Source organism: Panthera leo, chromosome E1 (assembly GCF_018350215.1).
Source record: "Panthera leo isolate Ple1 chromosome E1, P.leo_Ple1_pat1.1, whole genome shotgun sequence".
In the NCBI taxonomy this organism is placed as follows: Eukaryota; Metazoa; Chordata; class Mammalia; order Carnivora; family Felidae; genus Panthera; species Panthera leo.
Window position 1 is genome coordinate 46,645,843 of NC_056692.1, and position 18,505 is coordinate 46,664,347.

General features: G+C 45.8%; 1 protein-coding gene across 9 annotated transcripts in view; it reads right to left on the reverse strand.

Annotated features, from left to right (window-relative positions):
* The window catches only part of PECAM1 (platelet and endothelial cell adhesion molecule 1), a 74,155-nt gene that overhangs the window by 44,629 nt on the left and 11,021 nt on the right, over nt 1-18,505 (reverse strand). For 8 of the 9 annotated variants that reach the window (XM_042917130.1, XM_042917132.1, XM_042917127.1 and 5 more), the window contains exons 3-5: nt 14,551-14,706; nt 14,438-14,464; nt 3,129-3,422 (exon numbers count right to left, since the gene is read on the reverse strand). In XM_042917130.1, the coding sequence (XP_042773064.1) occupies nt 3,129-3,422; nt 14,438-14,464; nt 14,551-14,614 (385 nt within the window). In that variant the 5' untranslated portion in view covers nt 14,615-14,706. Of the gene's footprint in view, nt 1-3,128; nt 3,423-14,437; nt 14,465-14,550; nt 14,707-15,478; nt 15,498-18,505 lie in introns of those variants that run through there. The other variant, XM_042917129.1, reaches the window with a different exon arrangement.

The window sequence follows — 18,505 nt, forward strand, 5'->3', positions numbered from 1 at the left end:
CAAGTTTCATCCAAAAGCTCCTTGCCAGCAAGTTGCAGAACTGAGATTCGATTCCAGGTCTGTCTAACTCCAAAGCCAGGAGTTGGGGTGGGAGGTGGGAGAGAGGAAGGACATGTCGCCTCCTGGTTCACAAAGTGAAGCTGAAAATAATTAACCATTAGAATGTGTGGTAGAGATAATGAGTGATGAAGCAGTCAGGAAAAAAGGAGGCCCTCTTTGCCTGAGGGATCAGAGAAGATTCTAGAAGGGAATAGTGCCTGAGAGTAATCTTGGAGGAAGGGTGTTATTTGTTGTTTGGACAGATGAGGTGGGGGCTATTTGTTATTTGGACAGATGAAGTGGGGGCTAAGAACAGATGAGGTTGGGGGCTAAAGACAGGGATTTCAGGGTGCATGTGCACAGGGACTGCTTGTGTCAAGGAATACGATGGACTTTTTGGGAGGGCCATCTAGAACAAAGAAAGGGGGGCGGGGAGAGGTACAGTAGGTGGTGAGCCAGGGTCAGATGAGGGGGAGCTAGGATGGTCTAGCTGAGACTAGATGTCTTGTCCAGGCTCCGTGGTCTGGTGGTCATGAGGTCCACCTCAAGAGTCAGACAGACTAGCTGGTATCCTAAACCTTGCCACTTCACCTAGTTGCTTATGACTCTTCTGAATCTTTGTTTCAACGCACCCAGTTCGGACATCATGGCTGTCCTCTTGGGAAGGTGACCTATACTGTGTTCGTACCACTATTTCCACCTGTGGTGGCAGCTGTTTACAAAGGTGTTCCCCTGCTTCACACGGATCTCCCCAAGGGAAGGGATCACATCTTACTCATTGTTGGTTCCTCAGCCTAGCCCAGAGTGGGACTCAATACATGTTGAGTGAATGAATGAATGAATGAATGGCCTCTGGTCTACCTCAAAGACCTGAATAATAATTAAGAGTTAGAGAGGCCAGCTTTGGAGTCAACGAGATCTTGGTTCTAACCAGCTTGGCCTCTGAGGAACTTCAAGGCATGAACATGCCATTCAACCTCTCTGGGCCTGTGTCTGCACCTGGAAAGGGTCACATTTAGCTCTCAGTGCTATTGCAGGGCTTAAATGACGTGTGTGAAGCACTTACAACCGTTTACCCCATGAGGGTCTGATAGGTGACAGTTCTTATCATTGGAAGTAACAATAGAGTGAATGACTATTCTGATGACAAAAGTGAGCACACAAAATGCAGAAATGACCGTTATGGCAGTCGCTGTCAAGGAAGCACAGGGTTCAATTCACTAACAATCCATTAAACCATCCAAGTTTTAAGAAAAATCACCCTAAGTTTCTAAAGCCTGCCAGCACATTTCTTTTCAACAGACATTGCCCAAATTCAGCCTGTGAATCTTTCCTTATCACTAAAGTCAGTGCTGGGAGCTGTTGGCCAGGCAAGGCCCTGTCCTCAGTGGAAACGAGAAGGGCTGGTCTGCATCCCTGTGGCTGTTGCCCCTGGCGACTCTGAGGGATGTCTAGCCAGCCATGTCCCTGACTGTCCAAAGGACACCCATGGGGGAATTGGCCTGGGGGAGGGTGATGTCATAGTCTCCCAAGTAAGCCTAAAGGCCTGACCAAAAATGTGGCCAGAGATTGTATGCTCATGAAAGGAAAATGCCCCGAACACTTACCTGCTGGTTCTTCCTGCTTCCTATATGCTGAAAGGGTTATCCCTTTCTAAGGATGGCCCAGCTGAACCCCTCACACATGATGGGCATTCATTCATTCATTCATTCATTCAATACTTGGTTACTAAGCACACTTCGATGCTATCACATTTAATCCTCAAAACAAAACAACCTTCAAGGGTACGTGTTGCTACCTAGTGATCTCTATTTTAAAGACAGGAAATGAAGACTCCAAAGGTTGGGGTATTTCACTGAAGAGCCACTCTATTGGGATACTCTGCTCTTTCTCGACCTCTGCTCTTCCATTCATGTGACATTTCCATTTCTCTGCCCTTGCTCCATTTCACCATCAAGCAAACTCCTCCATGATCTTCTGTATCTGGACTCAAAGTCCCTTCCTCCAGGAAGCCATCCCTAACTTCTCTAGGAAGAATTGTTGCCTCTCATCTTTGTGCTCCCAAGGCACTCAGATCATACGACCATTAGACCGTAATTATTTTTTTAATGTCTCTCTTCCCCACCAGACAGTGACCGCCACCAGAGCTGGACTCGACGCATTTTCATGTCTTGCACCTGGTTTTTGTTCCTGACTTGCAGCCTTGGGAAATGCTTCTTGAGGGAGTAAAGCAATGAGTGACTGGATGGAATCCTATATCTCAGAACCCAAATTTCCCATGATTTCCCTCCCACTTCTGCATTTCTATCCATTTCTACTTCCCCTTTTTCATCTGCCTAATTTATTCCACAATCATTTACTGAGTGCCTACTATAAGCCAGGTTCTTTGTTTGAAATACAAAAACGGACCGAACACCATCTCCTTCCTTGGGAATCTCACAGTAGAGCAGACAGGTGTGAGAGAAACATTTGCAACTGAGTGAAACAGTAATTGCCATTTGGGGGGAACTTAATTATGTGTTGGAAATTATACTAAGCACTTTATCTAGAAGGTATCTTTTAATCCTTGCAATCACTCCCTGAGCTGGGTATTATTATTATCTTCATTTCACTGATGAGAATTTTAAAGTCTACAGAGGCTAAGGGACTTGCCCAGACTGGACTCCAGGCAGAACGACTGCAGAATCCAATGTGAACACTCGGCCTGTGGCCTTTATACAAATGCCACGGAATGTCCAGATTGCATAAGAGCTCTAAGGACCGGGACCCTGGGGGAGATTGGTGTTGCTTGGGAAAGTGTCAGAGAAGAGATGATTGAGTTGAGTCTTGAAGGAGGGAGAAGATGAAGAAGGGTATTCCCAGGAGAGGGAATATAGTGTACGCAAAGGCAAGGAGGTAAGAAACAGCCCGGCGTATTGGGAGCATGTCTAATGCCTACATTTGCAGGTTAGGAAAATGCCAGGCAGAGAAGTGACAAGGGTGACGGATGGGCAGGGAGGTCCAGTGTTAGCCTCCATTCAATTTCTATTCCTGCTACCACGTGCACTATGCTGCATCCACTTGAGCTACGTTCAAAGGCAGGGACTCACCTTTCACCCACACCTGGTACTCCGATGTGGTTTTCTCCTTGTTGTTCAGAATCACGGTGCATTTATATGTCCCTGCATCATAGACCCGGGCTTGGGGAATAAAATAACTCTCCGTGTTCTTCATGGAGGAGACGTTGTGAAACAGCACATCATCCTTATAGAACAGCACCCAGTGCTGAGGCTTGACATGGGAGGTGGTGCTGATGTCCACGACGCACTGCAGGGTCAGGTTCTCCCCATTTTGCACCTCCAGTCCTGGCAGGATATTCATGTGGATGTAGTTGATGGTGAAGGCTACATGCCAAGGGAAGGAGAGCAGACACACCCGTTATCTCAGAAACATCATCCTGGTGACCTTTACACCACATCAGATTACAGTAGATTGGTATTCTCACATCCTCTGCAGTGTAGTGTCCAGGGATCCCAGTGCCTACAGGGACCAGACAGTCAAGGATGGTATGTGATAGCCGTGGAGGCTATCTATCTAGCATCAGGACTTGGGGTTAAGAGCTACTGTGTCTCCCATGCTTTGTTAGCCTCCTTTCGCATCAATGTCCATGAAGTATGAGTAAAACAATCCTGAGATTATAAACATTTTATGTACATTTTTGAGCGGATAGTGCAGTCAAATGTTTCAAAATCCCCAAGGGCAGATGATATGACGTCTATGTGAAAAACCCCAAAGAGCCTAAAGATAGATCATTTGAAATAATGCAGGTTTAGAAAAGTGGATGGGGGAAAAAAAAAGGTGGATATAACTAATATTTAAAAAATCAGGATAGTGGGGGCACCTGGCTGGCTCAGTTGGTAGAACATGTGACTCTTGATCTCAAGGTTGTGAGTTCAAGCCCCACGATGGGTGTGAAGCCTACTTAAGATTAAAAAAAAAAAAAAATCAGGGTAGTGGTCACTTCTGAAGGGAAGAGGAGGGTAGGATTAGGAATACACGGGGTGATATAGTATTGGTGATGTTCTAATTTTCAGGTTAGGTGGTGGGGTCACGTGAATTCATTATGTTATTAAAAGCATGCATATATAAATAAAACAAAAGGTAATTGTGCACAGATCAAAGATGAGAGTATGTTATGAGCCAGGGATTATAATCAATCCAATTCTGTGTACTTGAGGCCCAAAAAAGAAAATGTATTTTCTGTACGAAGAAAAGATACAAGATAGGGGCACCTGGGTAGCTCAGCTAGTTAAATGCCCAACTCTTGATTTGGGGTCATGATCTCACAGTTCATGAGTTTAAGCCCCTCATCGGGCTCTGTGTTGACAGCATGGAGCCTGCTTGGGATTCTCTATCTCCACGCCCCCCCCCCTTTTTTTGCCCCTACCTGTTCTCTCTCTCTCTCTCAAAAATAAATAACATTAAAACAAAAAAGGAAAAAGATACAGTGTAAAGTCTCATTCCCATTCTTGTCCTGCCCACCCAGTTCCCACCTCCCCTTGCAGAAATAACCACTGAATTTAGTTTCTTCCAGATGGTCTGTACACATCTATAAGCAAATACAAAGATAAAGTCTTATGTACTCTTTCCTGATCTTTTACTTAAGAGGTAGGTCTTCATATATCGAGTTTGGCACCCTACCTAAAGTTTATGTGGCCCATGAGGGCTTTAGGGGCCAGAAATAGTGTGGGGCTGTAGACACCAGGTGTTATTCAAGCAAAACAGGGTCCGGTGGCTTAGGTAAGGCTCCTAAAGATCAATCCTTAGCAGATACTTTGATAATAAAAATATTCATGGGCCATGATGAATGTATATTTATTGAGTCTCCTTACATATCCCCAATCTCCTTATCCTTGGACAGAGGAAGATCTCAGAAATCTGCATGCTTGGACCACTTTGCTATGGTCCCTCGTTTACTAGTATTAATGGAATGAAGCTTTGGCCCTCTACCAAGGGACGCTGTTAGTAGGGAAACATTCATATATTCAAAACCTAACCCCTAGTACCTCAGAATGTGACTGTGCTTGAACATCAGGCCTTTAAAGGTGATTAAATTAAAATGGGCCCTAATCCAATCTGCCTGGTGTCCTTATAAGGAATTTGGACAAAGAGAGACCACGGACATGTGCACAGAGGGATGACCATATGAAGGCGGCCATCTGTGAGCCAAGGAGAGAGGCCTCAGAAGAAACCAAAGCTGCTGACATTTTAGTCTTGGACTTCTAGCCTCCAGAACTGTGAGAAAATTAATTTCTGTTGTTGAAGATAGCCAGTCTGTGGTATTTCGTTGTGGTAGAGCTAGGAAACTGATAGATGCTGGTAAGAAATTGTCTTATGGAACCCGATATTGTCTAGTCTAGGATGCCAACGGGATGTCGTCCAGGATTTCACATAGTGCTTCAACTACATCAGGAAAAGCTGTGTTTATTCATTTCTATCTTGTAAATTCCAGCATTTTTCTTTCTTTTTTTTTTTTAAATGTTTATTTATTTTTGAGAGAAAGAGAGTATAAGCTGGGGGGGGGGGGGTCAGAGAGAGAGGGAGACACAGAATCTGAAGCAGGCTCCAGGCTCTGAGCTGTCAGCACAGAGCCCGATGTGAGGATCAAACTCACAAACCGCACGATCATGACTTGAGTCAAAGTCAGATGCTTACCTGACTGAGCCACCCAGGCGCCCCCACAAAATTTTTCTAATGGATCTTGTTTTCCTTTTGGCTTTGACTGCTAAGAAGCATTAACCCAAAATTTCACCTCTGCTTCTAGCAAACTTTGGGATGAATTTCTGTGTGTTTAAAGACTCATAGTTTCTTTGGCCTGCCTTTATTTACCTTTCACTCTGATTTCCTCATTTATGTTCTCCTCATGAACAACAGCACATAATTTTTATAAGCGGTCCCAAATCATTTTTCAAATAAGAAAATGGATAGCTAGCTAGCTAGCTAGCTGACCAGAGAGACTGGCAAAAATTGTCTTTCTTTCTCTCTCTTTTATTAAAAGTCAAGTCTTTCTGAACAGTTTTAGACTTTGTGTCTAATATGTCTCAGGTTTTAAAAGGAATACAACCGTCCACACCTGTCCCTTTCTTCTGAGCAATTAATTTAACAAAAAACAGCATCTGATCAGTCCATGAAATGAAACGAGGTGATTGTTTAAAATGCAAGTTGTTTCCCGCAGCATTAATCTTTAGAACTCCCTTTTTGGTCTTTGCTATTCCTTACCAGCTCCTGGTCTGAGGAGCCTGCTGGGTGAGCTCTCAGAACAGAAGTTTCCCATCCATTAATATGGTCCCCTCCAGGTAGGGACAGGCCATCTCACTACTCCTTCATCACCTCCTCCTCATTTTAAGCCATGCTGTTTAGTACAGTGATTCTAACAGGAGAAGAAGGTACGTGCAGAGCCGCACTGCCTGGGCCAAATCCCACCTCTGGTCACAAACTGTGTGGCTTTTGGCAAATTCCTGAGCTTCTCTGAGCCTCAGTTTGCTTATCCACACAATGGACATAATAATAGTAAGTGTAAATGGGAGCCCAAGTTTAAGTACTGGGAACACAGTTCCTAGCACAGATGAATGCTTGAGAAATGTTAGCTAGGTTTCTGTCTGCCAGTCACAGATATAAAACCCAACTTGAGTCTTGAGGTCTCTGAAACTCGATATCCACTCCTTTGGCTAATGAATTTTTTCAAAAGAAAACCATTTCTTGATTTCCCAGGTTAATTACAGTGGCTTCTTCAGACTCCCAGGGTTAGTCGTCCCTGCCGTGTTAGGCTACTTCGTGTCATCAGCCTACTGTGTCATCAGTACACACCCGTGGCTGGCCATGCCCTAGACTGGGACACAGACCTGGGCGGATACAGGAAGAAAGCAAGTCAGGCATGTCTGGGTCCAAACCCCTGTCTCCACAGCCATTATCTGAGTGCTCTTGGGAGTTACTTAACCCCTCTCAGCTACCACTTCTCCTCCTATAAAGTGGGAACATTAGTACCTGCCTTCCCTCCTATTTCTGTCTTGAGTAATGACTGAACCAAGATGGCTGAGGGCCCTGAAGGGACAGAGTGTGTATTGCCCAATGCCTGGCCCTGGCTGACATTCTCTTCCCTCTTCCTTGGCTCTCAGCAGACATTTAAGGGGGCTTCTCTGTGCCAGGCACCACATCTAATAGTGAGGGGTTCAGGGAAGAGTGAGATCGGCACAGTTTTTGCCCCCCTGGAGCTCACCGTCTGCATTCCCGGTTCTTCTCTACTCGGGAACCTCTGGCCTCAGCACCATCCCTGCGTGGGTCTCCTACTGACCGGGCCTCGTTCATTTCCATCTTACAGGGGCCCCAAAGCAAACTTGGCTAAAGCATCAGGTCACGATCTCGCAGTTTGTGGGTTCGAGCCCCGCCTCAGGTTCTGCGCCGACAGCTCAGAGCCTGGAGCCTGCTTCGGATTCTGTGTCTCCCTCTCCCTCTACCCCTCCCCTACTTGTGCTCGGTCTCTCTCTATCAAAAATAAATAAAATGTAAAAAAAAAAAAAAAAAAAAAAAAAAAGAAAGGACAGCAGGATGGAAGAAGGAAAAGCATTTTACAAAATTGATCAATATGTTTATTGTAGATTTATGAAACCCAGCTCTGTGACAAAACACAAAACCTCACTGACATGATGTAACAAAAGCAGCACAGAGTTTCGACACCACCACCGCCACCACAACCCTTGTGGAAGCCAGCCTTCAAGTTGCCGCCCATTGAGCCTTGCCCTCTGCTATTCACACCTGCATTTTTTGAAATGTTGATTTATCTTTGAGAGAGAGAGACAGAGCGCGAGTGCAGAAGGGGCAGAGAGAGAAGGACACACAGAATCTGAAGCAGGCTCCAGGCCCCGAGCTGTCAGCATAGAGCCCCACACAAGGCTCGAGCCCACGAACTATGAGATCATGACCTGAGCCGAAGTCCGATGCTCAACTGACCGAGTTGCCCAGGCACCCCTCACACGAGCATTTTATCCCTTCCCACATCATACCAGGGTTATTCCTGTGACCCCAAAATACTGACATGCTTGTTCGCTCCTTCTGAGTTTAGGTTATAAAAGACTTTGCAACTTTTGTCTTGAGCACTCTTTCCTTTTTGGGGGATCACTCACTCTGTGCAAAATCAGCTGCTCCCTGAGCATCCCGATAGAGAGGCCCACAGCCACATGAGTGAGCTTAAAAGCAAATCCCCTGGCCTTAAAGAAGCCCTCAGATCATTGTAATACTGAATAGCATTTTATGGGCAATCTCCTGACAGACCCTGAGCCAGAGCTCCCCAGATTCCTGACCCTCAGAAGGTGTGAGATAATAAATTGTTATCTTTTAAGTTTATTTATTTTTGAGAGAGAGAGAGAGTGCACACATGTGTGCTCATGCAAGCCGGGGAGGGGCAGAAAGAGAGGGAGAGAGAGAATCCCAAGCAGGTTCTGCACTGACAGAGCATGAACACATGAACCATGAGATCATGATCTGAGCAGAAATCAAGAGTCGACTTAACTGACTGAGCCACCCAGGTGCCCCATAAATCATTATCTCAAGCCACTAAATTCCGGGGTAATTTGTTAAGCAGTAGTACACCACTCAACTAATCTTTAAAAATCTCTGCCTGATTATTAAGATAATACTGAAAACATTGTCCTCTTTGTGAATAAACTGTCCAGGAAGAGCCAAGCTGGATTACCATGTATAGGTCTCACTATTTACGCAACAGAGTGAGTGTTCACATCTGGGCTCCCTGGGCCTCCTGAGGCTCATGGGTAGGTGGTAGGGGGTCCATGAACCACCTTTGAGTAGATGCAAGTGTGCATTTGTTCTAGAGAAAAGGATCCACGGCTTTCTTTACCGAACCACTGTGATGAAAGATTGGGGTTAGGCAGCAGCCTAAATAGGTCAGATCTTTTCAACCTGGACAGATGAAGGCTGATGGAGGGGGATCCATGGTAACAAAGTCACCACAGCCCAGATAAGGGACCATCATGCCAGATGCCCAGACCCTGAAAGAAGGGGCTGCTTCCTTGTACCTCGAGCTCCCCGTGAGCGGATGCTCATGTTTCTTGGGAAGATGAGGCATCATGACTCAGCCAGTGTCTTGGCCAACCTGGAAATGACTCAGAAATGGGGGGAGGAAAGGTGCCCCCCCATTGTAGTCAGGAAAATTACAGGGAGCCAGTTAGCAGGGAGCCCCTGATGAACTTTGGTGCTCAGCGGAGAATGCACGGACCCATCTCATCTGAATCTCAAGCATCTCCAAGTTCAGTTGGGGTCTCCTTCAGTGAAACATTTAGTGAGCACCTATGTCAGGTGCTGGGATTACAAGATGAGTAAGAAATCATCCCCTCTGTCCTAGACCATATGGGCTGATGGGGACCTAGATGACCAAAGTACAATGAATTAAGCACCAAATAAAAAAAAAAAAAAAAAAAAAAGGTGGCTCTAGGGAGGCCAAGGAAAGTGTGAAGGAAGTGACCCTTGAACCAAAGCTTGAATCAGGCCAAGAACGGGTGGTGGGGTGCTCCAGGCAGGAGAACAGCATGTTCCAGGGCACAGGGGCATGAAAGGTCACATGTTTGGTATTTTCATGGTAAGGATCTTTGCTGCAAACATTTTCAACACATAACTAATTTGTCTTAAAGCCATTTGGCCATAAAAGATAAAATCACGGAAAATAAAAGAGGGACATTCATGTAAGAGGACATAACAAAACATGAAAAATGAATAACAAAATCAGAAAAACTATTATAAAAAAATAATTGAATACATTTAAAATGTGTGTAGATTCATGCCAATTCTATGTAAATAACTGATTTTATTTCGTGGATTATACCTAAGTATTTGTCTTCAAAGTCTTTCGTTCATAGTGTTATACTTTTTTTTTTTTTTTTTTTTTTTTTTTGCTTATTGATGGGTCTCCTCATTCTTTCTTTACTAAAGCTTCTTCCTCATTAAGAGAGGTATAGTTTTGAGGTGCCTGGCTGGCTCAGTTGGTAGAGCATCCAACTCTTTTTTTTTTTTTAATAATTTTTTTAACGTTTGTTTATTTTTGAGAGATAGCACAAGTGGGGGAGGGGCACAGAGAGAGATGGAGACACAGAATCCCAAGCAGGCTCCAGGCTCTGAGCTGTCAGCACAGAGCCAGACGCGGGGCTCGAACTCATGAACCTTGGGATCATGACCTGAGCCGAAGTAGGATGTTTAACTCACTGAGCCACCCAGATGCCCCTAGAGCATCCAATTCTTAATCTCTGGGTCATGAGTTCAAGCCCCACATTGGGTGTAAAAAAACATAAAAGAGAGAGAGAGGTATAGTTTCCAGATACTAGGATGCATATTTGTAACAGAGTTTTGTACTACACTGTGAAAGTGTATTGCCTCCTATCCTGTTGTTTGTTCTTGGAAGATTGTCACATGTCCATTGATAGCTGTTCCAAAGTTCTATGGGAAATGTGGGTTCAAAATTCTACACGACTGTATAGACCATCATGAAGACTAAGATTTATAGAACATAAAAACAGAGCACCATGTGAATGGAGAAATGAAACCAAACTCAACCAGTTGTTAAAACCAGCTGTCAACCAATTATTTTTTTAGCCTTGCATGACAAAACTACCTTCCAGCCTAGTAGTTATGCAGCAAAAATGCTTATAGCAAAGATGTTTACAGCAAAACTACCTAGAACCAAGACATCAATGTATTCTGGGCACATACAATTACAGAAACCAGAATGTGGGGCCTGAGGGGCCAGGCAAGCTAGGTAGGAGGTGCCAGAATGGAGGGTGTTTCTTAGGGTGCTGACAAGCTGCCTAAGGGTATTTGGCGGGGGGTAGGGGGGAGGTTAGGGTGACAGAATGACATTGGAGCTTTAGAAAGATCACTATAGGTGGTGACTGGGTGGCTCAGTGAGTTAAGCATCCAACTTCAGCTCAGGTCATGATCTCACAGTTCATGAGCTCGAGCCCTGCATCGGGCTCTATGCTCATGGCTCAGAGCCTGGAACCTGCTTTGGATCCTGTGTCTCCCTCTCTCTTTCTGCCCCTCCCCTGTTCGTGCTCTGTCTCTGTCTCTCTCTCTCAAAAACAAATAAACATTAAAAAAATAAAATTTAATTAAAAAAAATAAAGTAAAAAAAAGAAAGATCACTATGGGCTGGAGGGAGAGACCAGAGGCCTATAAACATCCTGAACCATGGTTCAGGGCTGAGTGGGGGAGACTGGGATAAAAGGAAGGGAAAGGGCCAAGGCTGACCAAGGAGTACGACCACAGAGCAGGCAATGTGGAGCAAGCTGACATCTACAAAGACTGTGGTAGGGCAGGTGCAGTGAGACTGGGGGAAGGGGTAGACTTGAGAATATTCAATGGATGAGAAAGGACTTTTTTTTCTGGGGTGATGAAAATATTCTGGAACTAGACAGTGGAGATGTTTGCACCACATTATGAATGTACTGTCATTAATAATAGAGGCGGAGGGTTTGTCAGAGGGGTGGGAGAACACCAAGGAAGAGTCTAGAAGGTCAAGGAAGGAGGCTTTGTGCAAAGGCAGCAAAGGGGTCCAGAAAGGTGAGGGACGGGAGTGTTCGTGGCATTTGGTAGTACAAGGTCTTTGGTGAGTCCGTAATGAGAGGATTCTGGTGGCAGCGGGGTGTGGGGGCTAAAACCAGAGCACTAAGTGAGGGCAGGCTAAGAGCTGAGGAAGCAGAGACTGCAGTTATAAAGCAGCCTTGACAGAAATTTGAGGAAGGGAGTGGATTCATGGGGGGGGGGGGGGGGACACAAGATAATGAAGGGAGGTATGTTGTTTGTGTTTTTTCTTTTTCCTAAAAACAAAAACAAAAACAAACAAACCAAAAACTACCATTTGTGTTTGTAGACTGAGGAGAAAGAGCCCGAACGGAGTGGGAAACAGAGATCCTAAAAGTGGAGTGGTGGACTAAATAAATGATAGAGCGAGGGGCACCTGGGTGGCTCAGTCGGTTGAGCGTCTGACTTCAGCTCAGGTCGTGATCTTGCATTCCGTGGGTTCGAGCCCCTTCTCGGGCTCTGTCCTGACAGCTCGGAGCCTGGAGCCTGCTCTGGATCTGTGTCTCGCTCTCTCTGCCCCTCTCCCACTTGTGCCCTGTGTCTCTCTCTCTCTCAAAAATAAAAATAAACATAAAAAAATATTTTTAAAAAAATGGTAGAGGGAGATCGGGGCGGATGAGCGGTGGGCTCAGAGCCCAGGTGGACAGGCTGGCCCCGTTCAGCCACAGGGACTGACATCTCTGAAGCAGGGAGGGAAGCTGGGAGGATGGGTGGGGAGACAGATAAGCCTGTAGACAGGGCAGGGCGGGAAGTAGAGGGAGTTCCCTGCAGACAGCAGTGTTTTCTAGGTGAAGGATGGAACTGAGGTCATCTCCTGAGGCAGGCAGGCGGGCTGGGGCTGAGTGGGGGAGACTGGGATGAAAGGAAGGCAAAGGGCCAAGGCTGACCAAGGAGTACGACCACAGAGCAGGCAATGTGGAGCAAGCGGGCGTCGTGCGTGTCAAACGTGTGGTCAGCACGGTCTTGGGTGACCTGAGGAACAGGAGACCTGGTCCTAGTCTTCACTCTGCTAACACCCAGCATTGACCACACACAAGTACCTCATGGCCCCCGAGCCGCCGTCTCCTCAAGTGTAAAACAAGGTGATAGCCTGAGGAAGCAGTGGGAGAGTCTCCCTGCTCCAAGTCCTACGGTTCTGAGGTCTTCCCTGGACACAGAGGCCTTTCTCCAGGAACCCTGGGAAGGGAGTGATACCCTCCCAGGTGAGGTAGGGAGGTGGGAGAGACTGGAGGTCCTGGGAAGCAGAAGCCCAGCAACCTGCACGTTTGCAGGGCATGGTGTGGACGAGAGCTGAGGTATGTGAACAGCAACGGACAGACAGGGGCAGTGCAGGAGCCATGATTGTGGAGGGCTAAGACCAGATACTAAACCATTGTCAGTCATTGCATGCCATGCAGGTAAGTCACTTCCTTTTATCTAATCTCATCCTCATACAGACTCTATGGGATCAATTCTCTTATCATCCCCATTCTACAGATTGGGGGAAAAAGGCTCAAAGAGGCAAAGTGAAAGTGGCTTTAAAGATCTGAGTTGGGGGGCGCCCGGGTGACTCAGTTGGTTGAGCCACTGACTTCGGCTCAGGTCATGATCTCGAAGTTTGTGAGTTCGAGCCCCGCGTCGGGCTCTGTGCTGACAGCTCAGAGCCTGGAGCCTACTTCAGATTCTGTGTCTCCCTCTCTCTCTACCCCTCCCCTGTTCATGCTCTGTGTCTCTCTGTCTCTCAATAATAAATAAACGTTAAAAAAAAAAATTTTTTTTTTTAAAAGATCTGAGTTGGGCCTCTGGCTCTAGACAGAGAGCCATATTTCACACGGTGAAAAGTTCTAGTGCCAATGCCCTGCTAACTGGCTCTCACCTGGGCGAGTTGGTTATTTCTTGGAGTCATAGAGACATCATCGGTCCATTAGGATGCTTACAAAGATCAGGGATATCCTGTCTCCATGAGTTGCCCTGGGAGTCAAATGCCCACTAGAGCACATGGACAGGAGACCAGCAGACTGGCTTTGTTAGTAGCCGCACTGGCCAATCCCAGAGCCACTGCTCCAAGCCTGGGCTCAGCAAACTAGCGTCATCCGCGCACATCATCTCCAAAGAACTATACAACTGTCTGCAATCCAGTCAACCCCGTTCTTTTGCCGAGCGACAAGGGGATCCTCTTCTGTGGGCTCTCCCTCCATTTAGCCCCCAGACCCCGTCAAGCATCTGATCTTGTCTTAAAGATTCAAAATTAGCTCTAAAGTGGATGATAAACCAGACCTCCAAGATAGGCAGAAGCAACCCCCCTTCCTGTCCACAAGCACAAAACATTATAATTATCATAGCCTCCCAGGCCGATGGGAAGTGAAATCCAGGATGTTTCAGATCATTTAGAAGAAAAGTCGTAACAACAATTTATGTTCTGTCTTCAAGAATCTAACAAATTGATTATGTCTCACTTGAACAAAAACAATGGGGCATAGGGGAGAATATGAAATTAAGAAATTTATGGTAAAACGAGTAATGAAATCACTCCTTTTTTATCACTTCCCCAATCCTCATAAATAGCAATGCACTTGTTTCTAGAGAAAATGTATGCGACTCCTAGAACACGCTGATTAGAACTTGGCTTAGAAGAAGCATTTTATTCTAAAAGCCTTCTAAAAATGCCAGAAAGAAATAGACTTTAGCTCTCAATATTTTTCTCAGTTGTTATAAACATGAAACCCAAGCAATTCGTTGTGAGTTTTAAGAATCCTGAAAAGACACAGTGAAGCTAGGTAGAAACTGTACAACTTACGGTTTTCTTGTCCTTCAAGGCCTGGACCTGGAAAAGACAGAAGAAATATGTTCATTTCCTCAGCTTTGATTCTCATGAAGTTTAAGGACTGTGGAAAGAGAATAAAAACTCACAAAGCATAAGTGCCAGCAGCACTCCGAGCCACATCTTGCCGTCTTGGGCTGTCTCCAGCTGCATCCTGAGAGCAAAGACTTCAGGCAGTTAGTTCTGCCTTTGGCCCATGCCCCTGGGGCAGAAGACACTTCCCTCGTGGCACAGATAAATCTGCCCTGTGAAAGTAGAGAAAAGCACTCTAGTAACTTCTGGCACCACAAGCAGAGACTGACTACAGTGCTGATCAGGTAATGGCTGCCATTGCTGGAAACTGGAAACAATGAAGCATGGGGCGGCCCGATATCCCCTCAGGAAATGACTGGCCTTCCTGAGGGGGCCGCTGAATGCAGACTCTTTGTTTTAAAGTTACAAGTGACATTTGCCTTAGTGCTCCTGACCCTCCTGTCTCACCTGGGTTTAGAGCCCCTTCTCACGGCAGGGTGAGAGGCTTCTTCCCTCTTTCCAACCTCTACCCAAAGGACTTCTCTCTTTGGACACCCAACAAGATCTCTTGCTTTTCCTGAGCCATTTCCCCCACCCCGCCACCCCAAACCCAATGGGCCTGTCTACACAGCATAAGTTTGGACCTCCTGCCTTTCCTGGCAATGCTATCGGACAGGGCTTACTTTTCCAGAAAACTGCAGGTTCACCAGACAGACCTGCCACCTTGGGGAAAGCTCAGCTTGGAACTTGCTGGACCTAGGAGGCTCTCCCTGGCTTCTGCGGTTGGTTTCAGCGTGAAGGAAGGCAGCTCTTTGCGGTATCCATGCCTTCTGGTGGCTCCCCTCCAGCCTGTGCCTTTAAACATCAGAGTATATCAGGCCACAGGGAGCTTTCTGAGACATAAATCAGGTCCTTTCACTCCCCTGCTTGAAACCTTGGAATGGCTCCCCACTGCTCTCCAGGGAAAGTCAGTTTATAATCCTCCACAATCCGGCCCTTGCTTACCTCCCCAGCCGGGTCTGTCACCCATTCTCTCCTTGCCCCTATATTCTGGTTGCTAGAATTTATAGTTCCCAGAACACATCACGTGTCTGGGCCTTTACCTTTGCCATACCCCTCCCTAGAGTACTCATCCCCTCTCCTTTTCCGACCTATTCCTACCCAGGTGTCGTAACTCAGTTTAGGTATCCACTCTTCCAGAATTCTCCTCTGTCTCTCCCACACTGAACCACCCTTTCTCCGCATCCCTGTCTGCATTCCTCACCCCCCTGGGCTTCCCTGGCTGAGACATGTTCTACAGTATGCGATAATGGCCTGTTCTCACCCACGTGGACAGGACGGCTGGCTGGCTGCATGATCGCAGGGACAGTGTCTGGTCAAAAAACATTAATAGAGTGGATGATCGGGTGAATGAAGACAAGTTAACAGTATTGTCTGAATTAGACTATTACTGCCTTGAGGTCTGAGGGCAGTGTTGTTTCTGAAATGCTACTCTCTGATACTGACACAGGGTAAATCTAAGTCAGGTTCAAACTGGGACAATGGAAACCAAAGACTTCTCTGCTGCAGGGCAAATACCAAGAAGGGATGGCTTCCAGCTAGAAAACAATTCCTCTCTCTGATCTACGGTTCAATGGAAGTGATGATAAGAGCTGTGAAAGAACAATGTAACACAACAGAACTTTTTCTATTGTGCTATTTACTTTTGTTGTTTTGTATCCTCTATCCCCCTCCCCACTGTAAACTCTCTTCTTAAGCAACCTACTGGAAACACCCCCCTCCCCCCTCCCCGCGCCCCACCCATCTACCAAATTTCTACTTGGCAAGAAAAAAAGAAACACCATGAGTCCTCAAATAAAGGTTGGCTTCAAAGATAACTTTTGTATACTGTGGAGTAACCAGCTTGTGCTTCTCAAGGTGACTTTCAAGCAATGGTGATAAATGTCCCACCCGATGCCCCTAAGTTCCAAAGTAAACTTCTAAAACTTAGTCATTGTTTCATATACAATGCTAATAGTTTTAGCACACCATGAGAAAATAAAGCTTCCTTTCAAAATAAATGCCAATATTTTAGTCATTTAATGTCTATTCATTTTTGAGAGAAAGTAAGAGAGAGAGTGAGCAGGGGAGGGGCAGAGAGAGAGGGAGACAGAGGATCCGAAGCAGGCTCTTCACACAGCCCAAAGAGGGACTCAAACCCATAAACTGTGAGATCAGGACTGGAGCCGAAGTCAGACACTTAAACGACTGAGCCAGCCAGGTGACCTAAAATAAGTGTTGATAGTTTATTTTATTATTTTTTTAATTTTTATTTATTTATTTTGAGAAAGACAGAGACAATGTGAGTAAGGGAGGAGGAGAGAGAGGGAGAGAGAATCCCAGGCAGTTTCCACATGTCAGCTCAGAGCCTGACATGGGGCTTGAACCCACGAACACGTGAGTGAGATCATGACCTGAGCCGAAACTGAGAGTCGGATGCTTAATTGACTGAGCCAGGCAGGTGCCCCAATACTTTAAAAGAAAAGCAGAAAAAACTATATCCCCCAACTCACACCATGTACCAGAATAAATTCCAAATGGACTGACCCTCTGAAGGTATGAACAAAACCGTAGAAGATCTAGAAGAAAACGTGAAAGAATTCCTCATGACCTCAAAATGGCAAAGGCTGGTTCAAGTAGGACTTAAAATCCAGAAGTTATAAAATAAGACTGACAAATTATACTCCATGAAAAAAAAAAGTTCTACTTTGCCCCTCCCCCCCCCCAAAAAAGGTCAGTCAAGAGAAAAAATACAAACTGGAAAAAATATTTGCAATTCACATCATCGACAAAGAGCTAACCTCTCTAATACATAAATGAACATGTAATCTCTCTAATATCCACCCCACAGGCACCATTCCTCATTGCAAACACCTGCTTTCTGTCACTATAGGTTAGTTTGTATTCTTAGAATTTTATAAAAATGGAATCATACAGTATGTAATATGTTGGGGGGGGTGTCTATCTTCTCTTATCAGCATAGTTAATTATTAATTTCTTCTTATTGCCAAGTAGTATTCCACTGCATGAATATATCAGTTTTTTTTTTTAATCATTATTTATCAATGCACATTTGAGTTGTTTCCAATTCTGAGCTCATAGAGAGCTGCTATGAACCTGCTTTTGTACAGACACACACTTTGATTTCTCTTGGGCAAATACCCAGGAGTAGAATGCCTGGGTTGTATGCTAGGCGTATGTTTCAACATTTTAAGAAACTGCCACACTGTTCCCCCAAGTGGCTATATACTATTTCACATTCCCACCAGTGAGGTATGAGAGTTCCACTTGTTCCCTATCTGTTACCAACTCCGGTCCTTGGGCTCTCCAAGGAACAGAGATTTTCTAGAGGCCATACTAGAAGTTCCGGTTTATGCCGGATCTAGAGGGAGACAGCACAGAGGAAAGGGTCTTCATGCTGGGTCTCTGAACAAAGGCTGGGGAAAGTTTTTAAAGAGGCTGAGGCAGGGAAGGAGTGCGGTGCAACAGGTAAAGGTGGGGAGAGATACAGGAAGTTGGGCGCACAGGTGCAGTGGACAGAACGTGCTTTGTCATGCATGGCACATCTCAATGGCATGTTAAATCTCCACCAGGCTTGATTTTTAGTATTATAATGAGGGGCAAAGTCGGTGACAGTTCAGTGCCAGGGGCCCAACCCTAGCGCAGACTGGTTTGGTTCAGTCTTCACCAGTCTTGGTAGGGGAGTCCCTCCTTTGGGAGGCAGCCTCTTTCCGCATTCCTGCAAGATATGCTAGTAGGAGGCACTGGGTTTCAGTTATCAAGGAACGCTGGATTTTGTGGTCTGGGTTGAGGGCACTGGAGTCCAATCGCTGCTCTGTCTCAATTTGGGCTATTCTAGGCCCTTTGTCCTTCCCTGTGCATTTTAAAATCAATTTCTCTGGGCACCTTTGTGGCTCAGTTGTTAAGCCTCTGACTTCGGCTCAGGTCATGATCTCACACTTGGTGAGTTCAAGTCCTGCATCAGGCTCTGTG